At 41.3% G+C, this 23,267-nt stretch overlaps 1 protein-coding gene across 2 annotated transcripts in view; it reads left to right on the top strand.

The window, feature by feature from the left end:
• PHF20 (PHD finger protein 20) overlaps positions 1-23,267 on the top strand; it is a 144,688-nt gene that overhangs the window by 4,176 nt on the left and 117,245 nt on the right. Inside the window, exons 2-3 of one of the 2 annotated variants that reach the window (XM_087853609.1) lie at positions 15,651-15,765; positions 17,082-17,128. In XM_087853609.1, coding sequence (XP_087709735.1) covers positions 15,683-15,765; positions 17,082-17,128 — 130 coding nt within the window. In that variant the 5' untranslated portion in view covers positions 15,651-15,682. The remainder of the gene's footprint in view (positions 1-15,650; positions 15,766-17,081; positions 17,129-23,267) is intronic. The other variant, XM_045805736.2, reaches the window with a different exon arrangement.

Below are 23,267 nucleotides of genomic sequence, written 5' to 3'. Positions count from 1 at the left end.
AGAGCTTCACAAAGGCGAATGCTGGTGGGAAGATGATATTCTTTGATGGCAATCAGTGCTTACAATGCTCTCTTTTTGTACCAAATGAGCCTTAGTGACTTTTCCTTCCCAAATGTCTTAAGTCATCTGCACCTATTTCCCTGGCTGTCACCTGTCAAGGCCTTTTTTTCCAGCATGATCCTGTTCTGGGCCCTAATCAGGACAAACCTGAATGACTAGACTGTTTTGTGTCCCGTGCCTCCCCCTCCCCCCTCATCCCTCACATGAATGTCAGATCCTCTTCAGTAACGGATTTGATCTGGATTTGGCCCTAGTCCCAGCTCTTCCACTCACTGTGAGACCTCAGGCAAGTCACTTAATGCTACTGGGCCTCATTCTCCCCAGTTGTAAAATGAGGGGCTGATTATCTCCAAGGTCTACCCTGCTCTGAGTCTTTGTCAGTACCTTGCTTAGAAACCCAGTGTCGGTGGGAGCTTGTTGTTAGCAGATCTGATTTCCTTCACGTGCTCTGTTGGGCGGGCTGCCAATCATTCACTCGTCCAAGTCACTCCTGTCACTGCCTCTTTTCTAACCTAGGCAGGCAGCTTGTCCTCACACCCAACTTCAGCATACTTCTGCCTCCATGTCCTCTGCCAGTTTCATGCTTAATTTCATTCAAAATTGCCTAAACTTCTCACTGTTATTCAGTGTTCCTTCAGTGTTAGATACTTCCTGAGTCACTAACAGGGAGTCTTGTAGTTTATATACAACTATGTTGGTAAATTCTCTCACTATAGATATATATATTTATATGTATATGTGTGTGTATATACATATATATATATATATAGTGTTTTCTCCTCCCCACCCCAGCTAGCTAGCTTTCTTTCTTTCTTTCTTTCTTTCTTTCTTTCTTTCTTTCTTTCTTTCTTTCTTTCTCTCTTTCTCTCTTTCTCTCTTTCTCTCCTTCTTTCTTTCTTTCTTTCTTTCTTTCTTTCTCTCTCTCTCTCTCTCTCTTTCTCTCTCTCTCTCTTTCTTTCTTTCTTTCTTTCTTTCTTTCTTTCTTTCTTTCTTTCTTTCTTTCTTTCTTTCTTTCTTTCTCACAGATTTTATTTATGAGAGAGAGAGAACTCTAGAGAGAGCGCAAGCAGGGTAGGTGAGCGGGGAGCCCATCCCAGTACTCCAGGATCGTGACCTGAGCCAAACGCAGATGCTTAACTGAGTGAGCCACCCAGGCACCTCCCACCCCAGCTTTCTTTTTGGCTTTGAATTAGCAGGGTAGTCAGAATGAAATTTAAAAGTGAAGTAGGTAGTTTGCTTTTGGCTGGTGTTTGGGGAAAGTGAGATGTAATGCTTTTAGTCCTCTTTTTCCAAAGCTCTTCCATATCTGTGGGGGATCAGCTACCTGGTACTTCTCCCAGATTTTAACTCCCTATCCGAAATTTGGGAGTGTATCCTGAGTACAAGCGCTATTTAAAAATGACTTCCAAGTGCTTTTTTCCCTAAGAATACACTCCTAAAGCCCCAGACAAGAAATTGCTGAGGACAATGATAAGAAATCTAGATCTCAAATAACTTCATCAGTGAGGGAAACAGTTCTGTGAGAACACCCGATGATTCTCAAAGGCAGTTGCTGATACTGCCTGGAAATCAGGGCTCAAGGTTGTATATAACTCCCTAACCTCCCTTCCTCATCTGTCCAGGAGCTAGCTACTGGGGGGAAGTTTACATTTTTCATGATAAACATTCTTTAAGCCAAAATGTGTGCTTAGTTAGAGCCTCCTTAGTTAGATTGTAAGCTCAGAGAAAGGGAGGATATTCCTGTCTTATTCATCTCTCTCAGCAATTGCCCCTTACAGGTTGTTGACTGGCTAACCTTAACTTAGGGTAACCTATTGAAAATTGAAACCCCGATTTGTAATGCTTGACAACTTTGCTGGATCTTGGACTAGGTGTCCAGCTGTTCTTTGCTTTCTTTGACCAAATAATGGAAGTAATGAGCTTGCAGAAATCCCATAAAATTTTAGGAGCCTGGTGTGAGTCACCAATCATAAGTAGGGCAGTTTGTATGAAAGGGAGGTGGTGTCTGGATCCATGGACTTTGTTGAAGGAGGGAGAAGAGGAGTCTGGGGAAGGATTTAAAATGATGGTTTGGGTGTGCCTGGCTGGTTCAGTCTGTAGAACATGCGACTGTTGATCTCAGGGTTGTGAGTTCAATCCCTACATTGGGCGTAGAGCTTACATTAAAAAAAAAAAATGATAGTTTGATCTGATGAGAGCTTATCCCATGTCAGGACATAATCCTAGGATTTTATTTTTTTATTATTTATTTTAATTCTTTAAAAAGATTTTATTTGAGAGAGAGAGAGTGAGTGCACAAGTGGGGGTCAGGGGCAAAGGGAGAGGGAGAGGCAGACTCCCTCCTGAGCAGGGATCCTGACATGGGGCTTGATCCCAGGACCTCAGGATCATGACCTGAGCTGAAGGCAGACACTTAACCGACTGAGCCACTCAGGCACCCCAATCCTAGGATTTTAAAGGCTGACTCCCAGGCATCTTAGTATTTCAGGCTTTCTTTGTCCTAGTACAGACTTAATTTTTTTTTAGGGGGAGGGTGTGGGAAGGGTAGAAGGAGAGAGAGAATCCCAAGCAGACTCTGTGCTGAGTGCAGAGCCGAATGTGGGGCTCAATCCCAAGGCCCTGTGATCATGACCTGAGCCAAAGGCAAATGCTTAACTGACTGAGGCACCCAGGTGCCCCATTTCTTAATCTTTATTTTTTATTTTATTATTTTTTAAGATTTTATTTATTCGTTTGACAGAAAGAGCAGAAGCAAGGGGAGCAGCAGGCAGAGGCAGAGGGAGAAACAGGCTCCTCGCTGAGCAAGGAGCCTGATGTAGGGCTTAATCCCAGAACCCTGGGATCATGACCTGAGCTGAAGGCAGACACTTAACCAACTGAACCACCCAGGCGTCCCATTCCTTCATCTTTAAAATGGGAATGAGAAAACCTAACATATAAGGTTATCAAAACTTGGTAAAGTGTGAAGAGTTGAGTGTATCTTACTATTCTGTTTTATTCCTCACAAATTGTTTTTTAAAATCCCTTCGTGTTATTTGTCAGTTTGTATTTTATCCGTAACTCTATCAGTAGAGAAGGAAAAGACAATTTTTTTTTCATTTTTACACTGAACAGCTTAAACAAGTAATCCCTTAATATCATTAGTGTGCAGATATCCCAAAGGCCTCTTTTATTTATTTATGTATATTTCCAAAGGCCCTTTTTTAAAAGTAGTGTAAGTATAGTGGGTCTTAGAGGAGGTCCTGCTTCTCAAATCCCAGCTCTTCCACCTAGTCAGGTGACCATGGGCAAATTATTTTCTCTAAGCCTCCTTTCCCTCTGTAAAATGGGATAATACTGCCAACTTCTCTGCATTGTTGGGAATAAGGTATTTGTCAAGGACTTAGCCTGTGGTGAAGTAAATGTAAGCCATTTCCTGGTATTAATAATAAAGGCCAGGAATAAAAGTTAATATTTAAAGAATAAGGTAATGAATTAGTTAACTATTAAATACTTTATTTGTCTTTAAAACCCCATAAGCAGTGAAACCCTTGTAATTCAGGAAAATGTCTTTGGAGGCCCTGTGGACTAATGACTCCATATTCAAATTGGTGGCTCCGTCGGTTAAGCATCGGGCTCGGCTCAGGTCATGATCTCATGGGTCATGAGATAGAGCCCCAAGTGGTGTTCCGTACTCTTTGGGGAGTCTGCTTGAGATTCTTCTGCCTCTGTTCCTCCCCTTACTCGGGAGTGCCCACACGCATGCATTCTCTTTCTCTCTCTCCCTCAAATAAATAAATCTTTTTTATTTATTTATTTTTTTAAGATTTTATTTATTTGTTTGACAGAGACAAGGAGAGAGGGAACACAAGCAGGGAAAGCTGGAAGAAGGAGAAGCAGGCTCCCCGCTGAGCAGGGAGCCTGATGTGGGGCTTAATCCCAGGACGCTGGGATCATGACCCAAGCTGAAGGCAGACGCCTAACGAATGAGCCACCCAGGTGCCCTAAATAAACCTTAAAAAAAAAAAAAAAAGGCTCCCTCTGAAAGGAAGTCACACAAACCCACTCTACAGCTACCAGCATTTGTGGACTGGAGCCTCCCCTGACTGAAAAACGAATACGGTTTTTCTTAGGCCCCAGGAGGAAAATTGTGGTCTGTCTTCAGGTGCCTCATTCCTTGTGCCTTGCCTTCCTCCCCTGCCCCTAAGGAGTAATAAGGGTTCCTTCATTTACGCGTGGGTAGCACTTTCAAAGAGCCTCCACGTGATGTCTTCTTGAATCCCTACTTCCTTCTAGGGGAGTGATAGTTGTCTTTTTTCTGTTTTTATTCTGCCAGTGAGGAAGTTGACATTTAACAAGCACCTGACCACCACGTAAGGGCACTGCCTGTTAAATGCTGGGGCTGCCTATGAGGGAGTTCAGGGCCTTGTGAGAGATCGCTCAGAGACAGGCAGTTTCAGTGTCGAGTGCTGAGTGCTGTGGCCCAGAGAACAGGCCAGACTGCCATGGGAGAATATTATAGTGAGCCGCTGGCCCAGCCAGCCCCTTCAGGGAGGTGTGGAAGGACTGGGCAGAGCAAAGGTCCTGGAGGTTGGAACTGCAAGGAGTCTGGCTGTACATGTGGCTGCGAGAGCAGTAATACTCTGAGAGCCTAAGTAATTTCTCTCTTCACAACACCTGTATGAAGGTATGAAGTTGGTACTGGTACTATTCCTATTTTACAGGTGAGGAGCCTGGGGTTACAGAGAAAATGACTTGTACAATGTTAACTGGAAAATATTGGAGCTGGGATCCAAACCCAGCCTGTCTCACTCCAGAGTTCTGGCACCTAACTATTGTGTGCCACTGCCCCTCTGCTAAGCTTGCCTACTGTCCTATTTTTAAGGGCCCACCTTTAGAGACTCCTAGGTTGGTTTGGTCACAATGGCTAACTCACTCATCCTTAATGCCACACTGAGTAGCTTGAACTTGGTTCCATAGGGGAACTACTGAGCTGGTTTTTTTTTTTAAATTGAGATATAATTGACATAACCCGAACTGGTTGATTGATTGATTTTATTTTATTTTTTTTAAGATTTTATTTATTTGACAGAGAGAGAGCACAAGCAGGGGAAGCAGCCGGCAGATGGAGAGGTAGGAGCAGGCCTCCTGTTGAGCAGGGAGCCTGATGTGGGGCTCGATCCCAGGACCCTGAGATCATGAACTGAGCTGAAGGCAGCCACTAATGACTGAGCCACCCAGGCGCCCCCAGAAATTTATTTTAGAGTGGGGAGCCTACTTCTCCCTCTGCCTTCCCCTCCTCCTGCTTGTGTGCTCGCTCTCTCTTCTCTTTCTGACAAATAAAATCTTAAAAAAAAAGTGAGAATCATCATCATCATCATCACTACAAATCTCTAAGGTAGACACTAAATGAGATGATGGTTATAGAAAGCACTTAGAATAGTATCTGTATTAAAACAGGCAGAAGAGGTGAGTTTATGAGACAGTGTTGATTTGATCTGGGAGGGTGTGGCTAGGGGTTTTGAGCTCTGCTGAAAGCCCTTATAGTTACTGGATTAGATCTGATGGGGGCCTGAGGTGAGAGAGGCCTAGAAGTAGGTATTACAAAGTGGGGAGTGTGAGTGGGAGGCAAGGGTGATGTCCATGTTTCTAGCTTGGCACATTGACCAGTCTTGGGCCTTCAACTCTGATGAGGAGAAAAGGTACTTGTGAGGGTAGGATGATTAGCTCAGTGAAGGTGAGGAAGGTGGCAAAGGTTATTGAGCAAATATATTCTGGAGCCCAGCCTGTACAATAGGCCCTTTCCACTGCTTTGGGCAGATCACTGATTTGACCAACTCATTCTCAGTGTTTTGGAATAAGTAAACTCAACCTGTGTTTGCTCTCTGTCTGATTTTAATTGTGGAAGGAAAAGCTTGGCTCTTGGAGAAAGCATTTCAAGTATCTGTAAAGAGGGTAAGGGAATTTTTGGCCTATTTCTTTCTTTCCTTCCTTCTTTCCTAATTTCACCCCCTCTCCTTTGCTTACTTCCTAACCTCCTCGAATAAAAGAGGTTAATTCAGTTGTTACAGTGTGACCTGGGGAGGGGCCTGAGGAATGGAACCGGTCTTGGCTTTAGATCCAGTCTTCCTTCTGTGTCCTTGAGGGTGGAGGGGCCCTTGCCCCGACTTCAACCAGTTTGTCATCTCCCTAGGACTACAGACATGCTTCTTACGTTCTTTAGTATATTGGGTACTATTTGTTGATATTTCATGATAATATTGACTAGACTATAATCCTTTGTGCCTTATAATCCTTTGTGTCCTTTTTGCTGCTACTACTGTTACACAACTATTTTATCTCTAATACTGAATATTTAGTGTTTACTGTGCTAAGTATTGGACATCCATTAGCTCACTTATTCCTCACATCAACCCGAGGAGGTAGGGGTTATTAATCCCATTTTATAGGTGGGCAAACAGAGAGAGGCTCAGTGATTTTTCTCATCTTAACTCCGCCAACAATTAGTGGAGCCAGGATTGGTGAGAATCTGAGTCTAAAATCTCTCTGTGCTCCCATCCCTAAGCATTCCTGACCTTCCTCCAAGACAATACTCTGGCAGAGAGTCCCCTTGGAAACTTCTTCCTGTGAGATCAAGGTGTCACTGGACCTGCTGATACTGTTTATGCATTTATGGGACAACACTGTGGGCTGCAGGCTAGTCTCCACCTCCTAGGCACTGGGCTGTGAGGGAGAGGGGACCTCATTCCCACCTGAGGCACCTTGCCTGTAGGACTTTCTCTTTGCCTAGATTTTTTCCCCTAGATCTTACATGGTTGTCTTCTGGTCATTTAGATCTCTGTCAGATCTCAGCTCTTCAGAGTCCTTAGTAACAGCCTTATCTAAAGTGGTCCTCCTCTGTCACTGGTTCACATTGTTTTGTTCATGTTTTCCCCAGGGTGCTTATCCTGCCAGAGATTATCTTCTTTGTGTGTATCTTGTTTATTGTCTCCCTTCCCCACTAGAGAACAGGGATGGGGTAGTCTTGTCCTCCTAGTATCTCTCTGCAGCACCTGGCTCATAGGCATTCAATAAATACTTATTGAGGGGCGCCGGGGTGATTCAGTCGGTTGGGTCAGGTTGCGGTCTCAGGGTGGTGGGATGGAGCCCTGTGTCAGGCTCTGCACTCAGCGTGGAGTCTGCTTGTCCTCTCTCCCTCTGCTCCTCCCCCCAGCCCCACCCTGCTCAAATAAATAAAATGTTTTAAAAAAATAAATATTTATTGAATGAAGGAGGCATAAAGATTTAAGGTGGTGTTTTGCTTGAAGTGTCCCTCCATTGAAAAGGTGTTGCATTAAGTTTCAGAGGCACCATCAGCTTTAAATGGAGGTTGAATGCAAGCGCTATTAGGTTATCACAAAGCTTGTTCTGTAGTTTCTGGTGATTGACATTCTTCCCTTGAGTGTCCCTGGGTTTATTTCCCCCTGATTCTGTCTCAGCTGACTTGTTGAAAAGTCTTGTTCCATACCCATCTATCACTTTAATTCTTTATTACTTTGAGCCTTCAGTTCCTTCTTGAGCACAATGGGGTTGCTGAGGGCAGGACCTCCAGTTACCATGGCTACAGTACTCTTCCACCTCTCCCAGAATGAAACCCAGAGTCCTTGTCAGTATAACATTAACTGTAAATGTATTATGAATTCGGAAAATTCTGCCATTTTTTGAGTACCTACTTTGTGTCCCTACAAATAGGGACTTTTCACATCTTTTCTCACCTAATCCTTATAGCATCCAAGATAGGGGCCATTATTAATCCTCATTTGATGAGTTAAGAAAGAGAACTCAAAAATGTAGCTCATAAACAAATATGTGGTAGTGGTTGAGAATCTGGAGCCATAGGGCCTATGGTTCAAATCTTGGCACAGCCTCTTACTATATGGGTGTCCTAGGATGTCCCTAACTTTCCTTTGTTCCTCTTTCTCATTTTTGCAGTAAGGATTAATAATGGTAGCTACTTCTGTAGTTGCTATAAGGATTACATGACTTAATATGTGTACAGTTAGCTATTGTTATTATCATTATAAATGTTTTTTATGTAGGTCTTGTTAGTCTGCCTAAGGATATTTTCTGTCTGTTCTTTTGTAAAGTTAGTTCACATCCTTGTCATTTTGTGTTTTACTTCATTTATTATGCATCTGTTGAGTGTCAGTCATTCCTTTCCCTAATGGATCTTAGAGTATAATCCTACTACATTAGGTTTTATTTAAATATTCTCTCTCTCTCTCTCTTTTTTTTTTTTTGTTTGTGTTTTGTTTGAGAGAGAACAGAAGTGGCAGGGAGATGGGAGAGGGAGAGAGAATACCCCAAGCAGGCTTGATCTCAGGACCCTGAGATCATGACCTGAGCCAAAAAAAAGAGTCAGATGCTTAACCAGCTGAGCCACCTAGGTGCCCCAGTATTCTCTTGTATTTAAACATGTGAACTATATCTAGTTTCCCCAGAGTTTTATCTAAAGAGCTATTTTTTTTCTCGTTTTTACAAAATGATTTATTTTTATCCTGAACTGTATTCTTCACATTGAAGTTACTGAGTCCAAGTGTATAAGCAGTTTTATAGCTTGTTCGTTGCTTGCAGATTGAGGTAATAAAAGGATGGCCATGGTCAGGGCATTAGGCAGTGGTTGAAATGTTCAGTTTCCCCACAGCTGGGCCAGTCTTAGGTTTTGTTCTTTCTGAAAAGTTAAATATTTCTGCTTGTTATATAATGGTGTGATAATTCTGACACAACATATGAAAAGCATCCAATTACTTAATCTTCCTGTCTGTATTCAAATTATGTTTATATCTAAAGGCATGAATATAATAAACATAGTAACAACTTTGGTAGGGGAGAGAAGAAGGGCCTTTGAGAAGTGGTTTGTGTATCTCTGGGAAAATCCTGTTACATGTTATAAGAGGGATGGCTCCTGTTTTTTGTTTTTTTGTTTTTTCAAGATTATTTATTTATTTATTTGTCAGAGAGAGCGAGAGCCCAAGCAGGGGGAGCGGCAGGCAGAGGGAGAAGCAGACTCCCTGTTGAGCAAGGAGCCCAATGTAGGACTCAGTCCCACAACCCTGGGATCATGACCTGAGCTGAAGGTAAACGGTTAACTGACTGAGCGACCCAGGCATCCCGGGATATCTCCTGGTTTGGAGGACCTCTGAAGCTGCTAGCTCCTCTGCACCTCAGTTTTCTTTCTGTGCCATGGGAATGTCACATATAGTTATAACTAGATCACTTGGCAGTTATGAAGGTCTGGTAAGACGGTATAAAAATGAAAGGACTTTCCTCTGTTTAATATTTTTTTAAAAATACAAAGAAGTAATCCAAAATTAAAATATTATCAACTAGATACATCCCTGCCAACAACAAAAAAAGTACATTCTCAAGGTTAGAAAATTCTAACAATATAGTAAGATAAAAAATGAAAAATTACATTTCCATGCTCCATTCCTCTCATTAAGGGAACTACTGAAACAGTTTCTTAGTTCTTGGACGCCAGGGTGGCTCAGTCGGTTAATGGTCTGCCTTTGGCTCAGGTCATGATCCTGGAGTTCCAGGATCAACCCTGCATCAGGCTCCCTGCTCAGCCAGGGGTCTGCTTCTTCCTCTGCCCCTCACCCCTCTCACACACTCTCTCTCAAATAAATAATTAAAATCTTAAAAAAAAAAAAAAACCCAAAAAACAGTTTCTTAGTTCCTTTTAAGAAATAATTTTATGGGTATGCTATAATAGATGTGTCTGTATTTATGTTTGTTTACATTGAAAGGATAATACCATGCACATGCCTCTATACTGTGCCCTTTTTACTTGACAATATGTCTTACAGATGGCTCCGTATCAGCATCTGCTGATTGCCATTATTCCTTTTAATGGCTGTACAACATTCTGTTGTATAGATGAGCCGTAATTCATTTACCAAGGCCTCTTTTGATGGACATACTAGCTGCAGAAATTGCAGAGCTATATTGATCATGTTACAGGTAGTTTGGCAGACTTTAGGGTAGGTTACTGGCAGTGGGACTGCTGGGTTGCAGATATGTGTATTTTTAATTTAAGTAATCTCTACTCCCAACATGGGGATTGAACTCATGACCCTGAGATCAAGAGTCGCATGCTCTTCTTTTTTTTTTTTTTTTTAAAGATTTTATTTATTTATTTGACAGAGATAGAGACAGCCAGCGAGAGAGGGGACACAAGCAGGGGGAGTGGGAGAGGAAGAAGCAGGCTCATAGCAGAAGAGCCTGATGTGGGGCTCGATCCCATAACGCCGGGATCACGCCCTGAGCCGAAGGCAGACGCTTAACCGCTGTGCCACCCAGGCGCCCCAAGAGTCGCATGCTCTTCTGACTAAGCCAGCCAGGCGCTGCATGTGTATTTTTGTAGATAGTGCCAAGTTGCCTCTGGAAAAGCTTTTCCAATTTATGCTTCTATCAACAGTGCATAAGGATGCTTTTTTCTCCTCATCCCTGCAAACACTGGTTATCCTACCTTTAGATTTTTTTGCCTTAGAACTGAAAAATTGTTATTTTGATTTATATTTCCTTTAATTTAGGGTCAGTTTACATAGATAGAATATAACATGCTATTAGACCTTTGTATTATCTCCCCACTCCCCAGTAGTCTGCCAGTTCTTATACATTGCCTGCTTTTAAGTAAGTTGACTTTTTTGTTCTTGGTTTGTGTGCACTCTTTGTTAATATAGGAAGTTAGCTCCTTGTCATATGCATTGTAGCTGTTCCCCCCATTTCTGAAAGTGCCTTTTAAACATTATTACACAGCATATACTTAAAGCTTTTATTATTATTGATAACAGGAGCCTCGACTATGAATACTGTATTTAAGGAAATAAGGCTTTATGTCTTCTTTGTGGCAGTGGGTTCCCATTGTAGGAAATGTGAAGGAGTAATTTAAAGTTCTGTCAAGGTCTTTAAAATGGAATCCTGTATAAATACAGATTGCATAAGATTTTTTTCTCTTAATTTTCCTCCATGTTCTTATTGAATGTATTCCCTTTAACTTTTAATTCTGGAAGCTGGAGATTTTTGGAAGAATAAGCTAAGGCCCTGAAGAATGGATAAGTTAAAAGCTATGGAATCTTCCCCTTTTTGTATCTTGAGAACAATCTGTGTTTAAAACTAAATGTGAGAAGTTAAAAAAAGGAACTTCTTAGGTAACTTTTTTTTTTTTTTAATTTCTGCTTCTGTCTTGAACTCTTTTTTATTTGTTAGTGTTGTTGTCAAATTAAATTGAGGCTTTTGTGGTGCCTGGCTGCCTAAGTCCATAGATGATCTCAGAGGGCTGTGAGTGCAAGCCCCATGTTGGGCGTAGAGCTTATTTAAAAACAATAACAACAAAATTAAATTGAGACTTTTAGATGATTTCTCAGGTGTCATTCCCCTTGCCCCTTGTTGGAGTTTGTTCATCTCTTTCCAGTGTTTGTGTTTGTCTTTTTGGGTGGACTGGAGCAGGGACTGAATTGGATTTCTTATTCCTAATTTCCAGCACAATGCCTTACTGATTTAATGTGAAATCTAAAAACAAACACTGCCACCCCAGAGGAGTGGAGGGATGATTGAGGATGGGACACAAAAGTCAGATTAATCCTTCATCTTATTCTTTGTGGTACTGATGTAGTTTAGGAATGTAGGTGAGGTTTGGTGGGGTGAGGTCTGGAGCCAACGGCCAAGAAAGATTCTTGAGACGTTCTTGGTGCAAAATGGTGGTTTGATTAAAGAACTGGGATGGGACCCATGGATAGAAAGAGCTGCTGCAGGGGGGTTGTGAGGCGTGGCTGATTATATACTTGGGAGTTGGGGGAAAAAGGAAAAAGGGAGGTGTCCAAAATGATTTTCATATGCTAAAGAAGACTCTCAGGATACTGGAGGCCTTGCTATTTTCAAGCTATGGTTGTTTTTCCTTCTAGTAAAGCATTAACATTATGTTGAGAGCTTCCTGGAAGAATGTCACATTTACCCTACCCAGGAGTGGGGGTAAGGGGAGAGGTTGCAGGGTGTCAGCTTATGCTTTGTCTTCAGCTAGCCTTCTGCTCCCTCTCAATACCAGAGAGTGAAACTTCAAACGGGTGGGTCAGAGTTAGAATGGAACAGGTTTTGGTTCATGGTAAGGAAGACCTTCTGACAATTCAGCCTCAAGAGGAATTGTTTCTTTCTTTCTCCCCCCTGCCCTTTTTTTTTTTTCCCTTTGAGCCCCTGGGAATAATTTGCTCATCTTCATTCATTTACTGCCTTCCTTCCACACTCCTGTATTTTAATGGAAGGCCTCCTAGGGTACCTGGGGAGAATTTGTGTGGTGAAAGAATTACTTCAGAAATCAAGCAGACCTGAGCTTTTGTTCTGGGGCTTGTCACTTAGCACCTGAACCTTAACCAAATTACTTTAAGCATAATTTCTTCATTTGTGATAATAGAATTATTAATAGTTAATAACTCCTTTATAGTCCTTACTTTGTACCCGTCCTGTGCCCCTTAAATGGATTATCTTATTTAATCCTCACACCCACTGCCTGGAGACACAGGTACTGTTATCACCGATAACCCTTTTTAAGGAGAGGAAACAAATTCAGAGGGGTTAAGTAATTTACCCAAATTCATTCAGCTAGTATGGGGTGGATTTGGGGATTGAGGTCAAGCATTTAATCCCATTACATTATATACATAGCATCTATAAAAGGGAGCTGTCCCTCTGCTGACAAATAGGAGGAGCTCAGTGAGTGTTCAGTGCCACTCTTGCCTTCTTGTTGGGCATTGCTTCTTTCTTTTCTTTTCTTTCTTTTTTTTTTAAAGTAATCTCTACACCCAACGTGGGGCTCTAATTTACAGTCCTGAGATCAAAAGTTGGATGCTCTCCCGACAGCGCCAGCCAGGCAGCCCTGGCATTACTTTTGCATATAATCTGGGAGGCCAAACTATTTTTTATGTATGTATGTATGTATGTATGTATGTATGTATGTATGTATTTGACAGAGATGGAGACAGCCAGCGAGAGAGGGAACACAAGCAGGGGGAGTGAGAGGAAGAAGCAGGCTTCCAGCGGAGGAGCCTGATGTGGGGCTCGATCCCAGATTGCCGGGATCACGCCCTGAGCCGAAGACAGATGCTTAACGACTGATCCACCCAGGCGCCCCTGGGAGGCCAGATTATTAATCTGTATGTTACTTATGCATGAAGTCAGAGATAAAAGGATAGATAATTTGAGGTGGTATTTGTCAATCAAGCCAAAATGAAAACTTTTTTTGGGGGGTTAGATTATTTATTTATTTATTTATTTGTCAGAGGGAGGGGGGAACACAAGCAAGGGGGAGCTGGAGAGGGAGAAGCACGCTCCCCGCTAAGCAGGGAGCCCGCCCATGCAGGGCTGGGACCATGACTTGAACGAAGGCAGACACTTAAACGACTGAGCCACTCAAGTGCCCCCAAAATGAAAAATTATACCGATTGGATTTACTTATAAGATTTAATGTCTCATTTTCCTGGAGAGTGGTAGGTAAAGCCATTCAGACCTCTGGCTCTCCCTTTCCTAGGGTTCTTATACTGGAAACACTCCTTCTTAACATAGTAACTTTTCAGTTTATTAGAATGTTTCAGCTTCCTTAATACAACTGTCAACCATTTCCTGCCTTCATTTCACTTGCTTTGTGTGTTACCTGGTATCAGCCCTTGCGAATTGGTTGTTTAATGGATAGCTCATCCTTCAAATTACATGTTTTTGTTTTTCTTATGGAAAATTTCCATTGTGAAAATCTTTTAATTTACTAAACTTTATTTTTTTCAAAGATTTTATTTATTTGAGAGATAGAGCGAGAGCCCAAGCAGGGGTAGCGGCAGGCAGAGGGAAAAGCAGACTCCCCGCTGAGCAGGGAGCCCAATGCAGGGCTGGAGCTAAGGACCCTGGGATCATGACTTAAGCCAAAAGCAGACGCTTAGCCAGCTGAACCACCCAGGTGTCCCTATGAAACTGTTTAAACGGAAAAGAACAGGCGCACCTGGCTGGCTCAGTTGGTAGAGTACTTGACTCTTGATCTCAGGGTTGTGAGTTCAAGTCCCATGTTGGGTATAGAGATTACTTCAAAAAATTAATAAATAAAAGGAAAAGATCACCTACAACCTGTATTTTTCTACCAGCTTTTTTTTTTTTTTTTTTTTTTAAGATTTCAGTTATTTATTTGAGAGAGAGAGAAAGAGCGCACAAGCAGGGGGAGGGACAGAGGGCGAGGGAGAGAGAGAATCTTAAGCAGGCTGCATACCCAGTGCAGAGCCTGATGTGGGGCTTGATCTCTTGACCCTGAGAACATGACTTCGGCAGAAGTCAAGAGTCTGGTGCTTCACTGACTGAGCCACCCAGACACCCCTAAACACACATGAGTTTTAAAGATTAATTTATTTTAGAGAGAGAGAGAGAGTGTGTGCAGGTGGGGGAGGGGCGGGAGTAAAGGGAGGGGGAGCCCAACATGGGGCTTGATCCCAGGACTCTGTGATCATGACCTGAGCTGAAACCAAGAATTGGACATTTAATTGACTGCGCCACTCAGGTGTCCCAAACATACATGAGTTTTAATGTGGGCTCAAAGTGGTGTATTTTGGGATCCTGCCTTTTCATGTAATGTACTGCAAACAAATTCTTCCTAAGATGTGATGGCATTACACATCAGATATGAGGATCCACTTGTGTGATTTTTCCACATTCAGTCCACTACAAAGATTGTGTTTCTGGTATGAGGCAGATGTTGACTTGGCAGTGCTGTGGTGTTGCTTGGGCAGTATAAACTTTTGAGACCCAAAGTTTAGTGCAGGAAAATGCAGTTTGAGGTAACCCGCTGTGTGAGCACTCCTGCTTAAGTGCCCCAACAGCTCAGAGTGGCTACATTTCCATCAGAACCATGTCTGGCCCCTAAAGATAAATTTTATTCACCAGCATCCCAGTATCCAAAGATTTGATGAATTACTTAGGAAAATATAAGTTGTCAGAATGAACTCAAGAAGAGGCAGAAAATATAAATAGAACAAAAAAGTATAGTTCTTCCTTGTCTGGCCTTCCAAGTAGGGCCAGAAATCAGAGTCTCAGCTTTTGTTTACTTCTTTTGTATTACTTAAAATTCGTAGGAGTTGCAGCTTGTAGTTATTCATCTGTTTACTGGCTACATTTTTGTCTCCCCCCAGTGGACTAGAGGCTTCATGAGGACAGGAACTGTGTCTCTTTTGGTCTTTACCGTTTTCCTAGTCTCTCAGCAGATACTTGTTGACAACGCATTAGCAAATGATTGTATTTAATGTGGAGAACAATAGTTTTTTTGGAGTTCTGAGGGGTGCCCCTTATAAGTGAGTCCTTGGTCAGCATGGTTGAGTGTGGGTTCTCCTCATGGCTTCTGGAAGTACAGATTGCTGCATAATAGAGAAGGAGCCAGTGGAGGGCACACCTGTGTTAGGATGAGAGCAGGCTTAAAGAAGCCACTGGCAGTTTCCTGGAGCTTTTTGTTTTGAATAATGCCTGTTTGTCTTTTATGTGTAGTGAGCGATGCTACACTCTGGGCAGACTTTGCCTAAGTTTCATAAATATTTAATTGGCTTTTTCAGGAGAATAAAGGCAGCCCCGCTGATGACTGAAAATGACAAAGCATCCACCTAACAGACGAGGAATCAGCTTTGAAGTGGGAGCCCAGTTGGAAGCCCGGGACCGATTAAAAAACTGGTACTTTTACATTTTTCTGTTAATTAAATTCCTCAGTAAAGGATTTTTGCTAGCATTGATAAAAAGGGGTAGCCTGGGCTTTTCTCTAGTGTTTTCCTGCTCCCTGACTCTTGGAAGGTAGAAGGAGACTTAAGCCTAGAGCTGTGGAAATGTCCTTTCTTTTTGGTGCTGGGATCCCTCTGTCATGGAGACCATCCAGTGACTACTTGTTAATACTTGTTTCTCCTTTCTGCCTGTTTGGGGAAAGGACTGATGGGAAAAAGAAGCATGGATGGCTACAAGGCAGGGAACAGTTAAAAGTGGCAGCTCTCTTGTTCTTGCCTGCCTGTCTGGAAGAGGAGAGGAAAGATCAGGGATGGAAGAATGAAGGAAAGGGATTAGATTGGAATAGTTTGTGTGTTGTGAACAACCCCTCCTGTTTTCTGGGTGTATGTTATGGTTGAAATTTAGTCATCACTCAGTAGGGGTGATTAAATTTAGAGGCTGAGGGGTTGTAGTCCTGACTTGTCATTGACTTGTGACCTCTGGGTGGTAATTACCACTTTGAGCATCAGCTTCATCTGTAAATGTGTGGGTAGTAGTAATATCAACCTCAGAGTTTTTCTGAGAATCAAATAATGGAATATGTGGAGAAAGGCCTTCCTTACCAACTGTAAAATGATGGTTGTTGTTGAGAACATCCTAGAATTTGGTCATTTGTTAATGCTTAAGATAAAGGTGGGGGTTTCAGAACTCAAGCCTTTCTGAGTTTTCATAAGGAAGAGTGTAGCCCTTTTGGGGAGTTTTCTCAAAATAGACTGACCAGTTCCTGGGGTGTAGGAAGAGAAAAGAGAGAAAAAGAGAAGCAGGGAAATGTTGGCAGGGGCAGAAAATGTCTCTGCTGCCTTTTGGGGCTAGAAGATTTGATATATGAATTATGGACATTTTGAACACCTAGTTGTTTTAGGCTGTTTGTATTATCTGTAATTATTTACAGATAATTATTTATCTTTTTTGTTTTCCCTCAGCTCTTTTTAAGGCAGCTTAATCAAGGGAGGGAATTCTTTTTTAATGTGGAAAAAATTAAAATATAGAAAAAGTAAAAAAGTACAGCTAGCCATAAAATAATCTGTATACTTATCACTCAGAATTAAAAAATATTAATAAATATTAGTAAAACAAATTAGTGTGTAAAATTTAATAATAAAATTTATTAATAAATTAATAAATGTTACTCAGAATAAATAAAACATTTTTGTTTTATTTATGTTTAAAAAATTAAGGGCATAAAACATTTCTGATTTAATACAAGTATCTTTTATACGTTACCGATTCAGTTCCCCTTCTGTGTTCCATAGAGGCAACCAGCATCCTGAAGTTGGTTGTATCCTTTCTGTCCATGTTTTTACATTTTTACTATATATATATATGTTTCATAAATAATAGTTAGAATCACTTTAGGTACTTTAAAAGTGAATATAAGTGATATTATATTGTTTGTTTCTTTTCTTTAGCTTATGTTTGTATAATTTACTCATAGTGATATATAAGATACTCATCCTAACTTCTGTGTACAGTACTGTTTATGAATATACCATATTAAAAAAAAAGAATATATTGTATTTTATCTAGTCTCCTACTGGTAGACATTTAGATTCCAATTTTTCACTTTATTTATTTTTAAAGTAAGCTCTAGGCCCAATGTGGGGCTTGAACTAATAACCCGAAGGTCAAGAGTCACATGCTGTACCTACTGAGCCAGCCAGGCGCCCCTCCAATTTTTCCACTTTAAACATGATGTTGCTATGGTTAGCTCGGAAGAGTGTGCCACTCTTGATCTTAGGGTCATGAGTAAGAGCCCCATGTTAGTGTAAAGATTACTAAAAAGAATAAATAAATTAATGGGGCGCCTGGGTGGTGCAGTTGTTAAGCGTCTGCCTTTGGCTCAGGGTGTGATCCCAGTGTTCTGAGATCGAGCCCCACGTCAGGCTCCTCCGCTGGGAGCCTGCTTCTTCTTCTCCCACTCCCCTTGCTTGTGTTCCCTCTCTCGCTGGCTGTCTCTGTCATGTCAAATAAATAAACAAAATCTTAAAAAAAAACCAACACAGTGTTGTTGTAAACATCTCTGTAAATGACTTTATTGTGTGTCCATTTGCTAGAATACTTCTTGGGCAGTGGCTTTCAAACCTTTTTTATGGCAACTTATAGTAAGATATTTTAAATCCAGTGTAGTACCCATCTATATACACATATAAATTTAACTGAAGCAAAAATTTTTAGAAACAGTTCTTAACCTTAGGACATGCATTATATTCTGATGTTTTCCCTCTAGGTTGTATGTATGTTTCCTGAACATATGCACAAATGCTGGTCTAGAATCATTAATTTGATTTTATAATCTAATGGGTCATGAACTGCTGTTTGATAAGCCCTACTCCCGTGAATTTGTTGAGTAATATGATATACACATTTTCAGTTTTACTGGAAGTTGCCAAGTTTATCTCCAAAATGCTTGTACTAAATAACACCCCTACAGCAGTGCATAAAACTTCCTGTTTTTCCACATCCTTATCAATCCTTGCTTTTTACAGACTTTCTGGTTTTGCCAATCTGTTGGTTATGAAACTTTGTTTTATTCTATGTTGCCTGTACTTCTAGTGAGGTTGAGCATTTTCTGTGTGTTGTGTGACTTGCTTTTGACTATTTTCCTATTTGGTTGTCTTTTCTTAGTGATTGATTAGTGTTTTACTAATATGTTACAGATTCCAATTGTTTGTCGGTTTGTGTTGCAGAAATCTTCCAGTCTGTAAGCTTGTCTTTTCAGCTTGTTTCTGGTATCTTTCGTGGCACATAATACTCTCCAAAATTCTTCTAAAAGTTTTAAAGTTTTGCTTTTCATATTTTGATCTTTATTTACCTAGAATTGATCTTGTGTATGGGATGAACTTGGTCTAATTTTTTTTATTCACCGTTTAAATAATCAGTTGCCCCAACATTGTTTATAGGACAGTCCATTCTTTCCCCACTGATCTGCAGTACCATGTCTGTATACCAAGTCCCATAACATGGGTCTCTTCTTAGCTCTTTATTCTGTTCTATTAATTTATATTTACTCTGGTGCTAATAGCAACACATTATCTAATTCATATTGCTTTAAAGTAAGTCTTGATAGGTGTTAAGACAGATTTTGCTCCTTTGTGCTTAATTTTACTTGTTGTTTTCTTAGACTTTTACTCTTCTTTTTTTAAAAATTGAAGTATAATTGACATTCAGTGTTACATTAGTTTCAGGTGTAGACCTTTACTTTTTTTTTTTTTTTAAGATTTTATTTATTTATTTGACAGAGAGAGAGAAACAGCCAGCGAGAGAAGAAACACAAGCAGGGGGAGTGGGAGAGGAAGAAGCAGGCTCATAGCGGAGGAGCCTGATGTGGGGCTCGATCCCACAACGGCAGGATCACGCCCTGAGCCGAAGGCAGACGCTTAACCGCTGTGCCACCCAGGCGCCCCTAGACCTTTACTTTTGATGTGAATTTTTATTTTAAATTTTTTTAAATTTTTAAAATGATTTATTTATTTGAGAGGGAGGGAGGGAGGGAGGGAGGAGAGTGTGTGTGTGAGTGGGGGGAGGACAGAGACAGAGAATCTCAAGGCGACTCCGTGCTGAGCATGGGGCCTCATGTGGGGCTCAGTCCCACCACCCTGAGATTGTGACCTGAGCTGAAACCAAGAGTCAGATGCCCAGCCTACTGAGCCACCCAGGCATCCCTGGATCTTTTTATATTACATTTTCTCTTTGGTTATTGGTGATATTTAGTCATGCTGTTTTGTTATTGTTGACCAAATTCAGTGTGTGAACTTTACTGAGAACATAGTTTAACAGACTGAGCCACCCAGGTGTCCTACTGAGATCATAGTTTAAAAGCAACTGCTAAACAAAGATTTATGACATTTGTGAGATTGTTAAAAATTTGAACATTGGTTAATGATATTAAAGCATCATTGTTAACTCTTTTAGGTATAGAAATGATATAGTTATGTTTTTAAAAAGTCCTTTTTTTTTTTTTGTTTTTAAGATTTTATTTATTTATTTGTCAGCGAGTGAGCGCGAGCAAGTGAGCACAAGCAGGGGGAGTGGCAGGCAGAGGGAGAAGCAGGCTCCCCGCTGAGCAAAGAGCCTGATGCGGGACTCATCCCAGGACCCTGGGATCATGACCTGAGCTCTTGAAGGCAGATGCTTAACTGACTGAACCACCCAGGCATCCCTAAAAAGTCCTCATTTTTTAGAGATTACATACTGACATATATGAATAAAATTATTTGTTGTCTGGGACTTTCTTCAAAGATATTATGAAGGGAGGAAAGGATGGGAGGATAGAGGAAGCAAAAGTGGTCGTAAGTCGTGGGTATGTGAGAGTTTATTGCTGTATAAACTGTATAAACTTGTATCCAGAAACCTTGCTGCATTTTCATACTTGTCGTACTAGTTCTTTTGGATTTTCTGTGTAGATTATTATATATATGCAAACAGGTATATTGCCTCTTACTTTCCAGTCCTTAAGCCTCTCATTTCTTTTCCTTCCTTCCTTCTTTACTGCTTTTTCTTTCTCTCTCTCTCTCACACATTTTCATTGACCAGGACCACACCGGCATGGTGTTAAATTGTAGTAGTGGTGATAGTGGCCTTCTGTGTCTTATTGTTTGATTAGCAGGAGCACATGTGAAGGTTTATCATTAAGTATAATGTTTAATGTTAAGATCATGGTAGGTTATTTAATCAGATTAAGGTAGTTTCTTCCTGTTTATTCCTGGTCTGCTGGAAGTTGTTTCTGTTTCTGTTTTGTTTTTTTCCCCTGGCCTGAGTGACTGTTGAGTTTCATCTAATGCTTTCTGGACATCTAATTAATTGACCGTATACATTTTGGTCTCTTCATTGTGTTAGTATGGTATATGACATTAGTAGATTTTCTAATGTTGCACATTTCTTGCCTGCATGCCTGGATAGACCCTGTTAGGTCATTTATATAATAAATTGTGGGATTCAGTTTGCTAGTATTTTATTTGGGATTTTGATATCCATGTTCACTAGTACTTTTGGTTTTGATCTTTTCTTGCACCATCCTTGTCTAGTTTCAGTCTATTGTTATAGAAGTCTTAGGGAAGTGAGGTAGTTTTTTCTCCCCCCCCCGGAATCTTTTTTTTTTTTTTTTTTAAGATTTTATTTATTTATTTGAGAGAGAGAGAGCATGTGTGGGGCTGGGTAGAGGAGTAGAGGGGGAGGGAGAGGGGAAAGCAGAGTCTGCGCTGAGTGCAGAGCTCTATGTGGGGCTTGATCCCAGGACCCTGAGATCATGATCTGAGCCAAAACCAGGAGTCATATGCTTAACTGACTGAGCCACCCAGGTGCCCCATCTGGAACAGTTTCTTGAAGCTTTGCTAGACCTTGCCAATAACCCCTCCACCCTTTTTTTTTTTTTTTAAGATTTTATTTATTTGTCAGAGAGAGCACAAGCAGGGGGAGTGGCAGGCAGAGGGAGAAGCAGGTTCCCTCCTGAGCAAGGAGCTGGATATGAAGCTTGATCCCTGGCCCTGGGATCATGACCTGAGCCAAAGGCAGATGCCCAACCGACTGAGCCACCCAGGCATCCCGCCAATACCCCTTTTTATAAAAATAAATTTTAGACTTCTAAATCAAATACTTTACTTTTTAAAAGTTTTTATTATTTTTTTAGGTGGGGCGGAGCAGAGGGAGAGCGGGGGAGAGAGAATCTTAAGCAGGCTCCACATGGAGCCTGACGTGGGGCTCGATCTCACAACCCTGAAATCATGACCTGAGTCGAAATCAAAAGTCAGACCCTTAACTGACTGAGCCACCCAGGTACCCCTCAAATATTTTAATTGTTAGTCTTCTGCTATTTTCATTTTCTTGAGTCAATTATCTTGATTTTATTTATGCTTATGTCATATTTTTTTCAAGTATGCTAGCAATTTAATTTATATAATATATAGTAAGTAACATAGGAAAAAGTTACTTGTAATTCTACCAACCTAACAAGGTAGTCTTTTTTGTAATTGCTTATATATAAAATAGGCATGATCATGGGGCACCTGCCTGCCTCAGTTGGTGGAGTATACGACTCTTGATCTTTGGTTATGAGTTCGAGCCCCATGTTGAGTGTAGAGATTGCATGAAAAGTTCTGTTTGGGGCGCCTGGGTGGCTCAGTCATTAAGCATCTGCCTTTGGCTCAGGGCGTGATTCCCCGGGTCCTGGGATCGAGCCCCACATTGGGCTCCATGCTCCACTGGGAGCCTGCTTCTTCCTCTCCCACTCCTCCTGCTTGTGTTCCCTCTCTCACTGGCTGTCTTTCTCTCTGTTAAATAAATGAATAAAATCTTAAAAAAAGAAAAAAGTTCTGTTTAAATGGGCATGGGGCACCTGGGTAGCATAGTTGGTTAAGCTTCGGACTCTTGATTTTGGCTCAGGTCATGATCTTATGGTTGTCGGATTGAATCCAGGTCAGAGTCTGCTTGTCTTACTCTCACTTTGCCCCTCTGTGCGTGTGCATGCTCTCACTCTCAAATAAATAAAATAGGCATGACCTTTGTGTACATAAGATTTTTATATATTCTTTAACTTTTTTAGTTCTTATGATAGTATAATGTAATAGATAACTGTTCTCTTAAGTGGATAAACTATCTCAGATGGTTATTCTACCTTTGTATAGAACTTTTTGCTTCCAATTTTTTTTATTTTTAAATTTTATTTATTTTTAAAAGATTTTGTTTACTTATTTGACAGAGCAAGAGAGCACAAGTAGGGGGAGCAGCAGAGGGAGAGGGAGAAGCAGGCTCCCCGCTGAGTAAGGAGCCTGATGCAGGGCTTTATTCCAGGACCCTGACATCATGACCTGAGCCCAAGGTAGAATCTTAACTGACTGAGCCACCCAGGTGCCCCAACTTCCAATTTGTTTTTAAAGATTTAGTTTTTAGAGAGAGAAAGAGAAAGTGGGAAGGGCAAAGGGAGAGGGAGAGAGATAATCGCAAGCAGACTCCACACCGAACACAGAGCTTGGGGCTTGATCTCACAAGCCTAAGATCAGGACCTGAGTCCAAACCCAGGAATTGGAGGATGCTCAACCAGTTGTGCCACCCAGGCACCCCTGCTTCCAATTTTTTTTTCCCCACAGTTCCACAGAAAGTGGTTTATATTGCTTTTAGAAGAAATTAAGATGCGTTCAGAACTTTCATTAGTGAAGAAAAGCTGTTAGAACTAGAAATCTTTTCTAAACATTATTTGGCAGCTGATAAAAGGTTTCCCACTTGCAGCCTGAGCTGATACAGCTAACTGCTTAGAAGTGGGACTTGTGCTTGTGACTGGTGTACCAAGTGTCAGGTCTGACCTCCTTGCCCTGATGCCTGCAGTGCTCCTTCTTCTCCAGCACCCACTCATGGCTCTTCCTCACCACCCCATGCCTTGCTGTCCAGTATGGACACTGTTTAGGTGTGTTTGTTAGGTGTTGCCT

This window comes from Ursus americanus, chromosome 22 (genome assembly GCF_024610735.1).
Source record: "Ursus americanus isolate L20-20 chromosome 22, mUrsAme1.1.p, whole genome shotgun sequence".
Taxonomy (NCBI): domain Eukaryota; kingdom Metazoa; phylum Chordata; class Mammalia; order Carnivora; family Ursidae; genus Ursus; species Ursus americanus.
The sequence above is the reverse complement of the archived record's forward strand: the minus strand, read 5'-3'. Positions and strand labels throughout refer to the sequence as shown.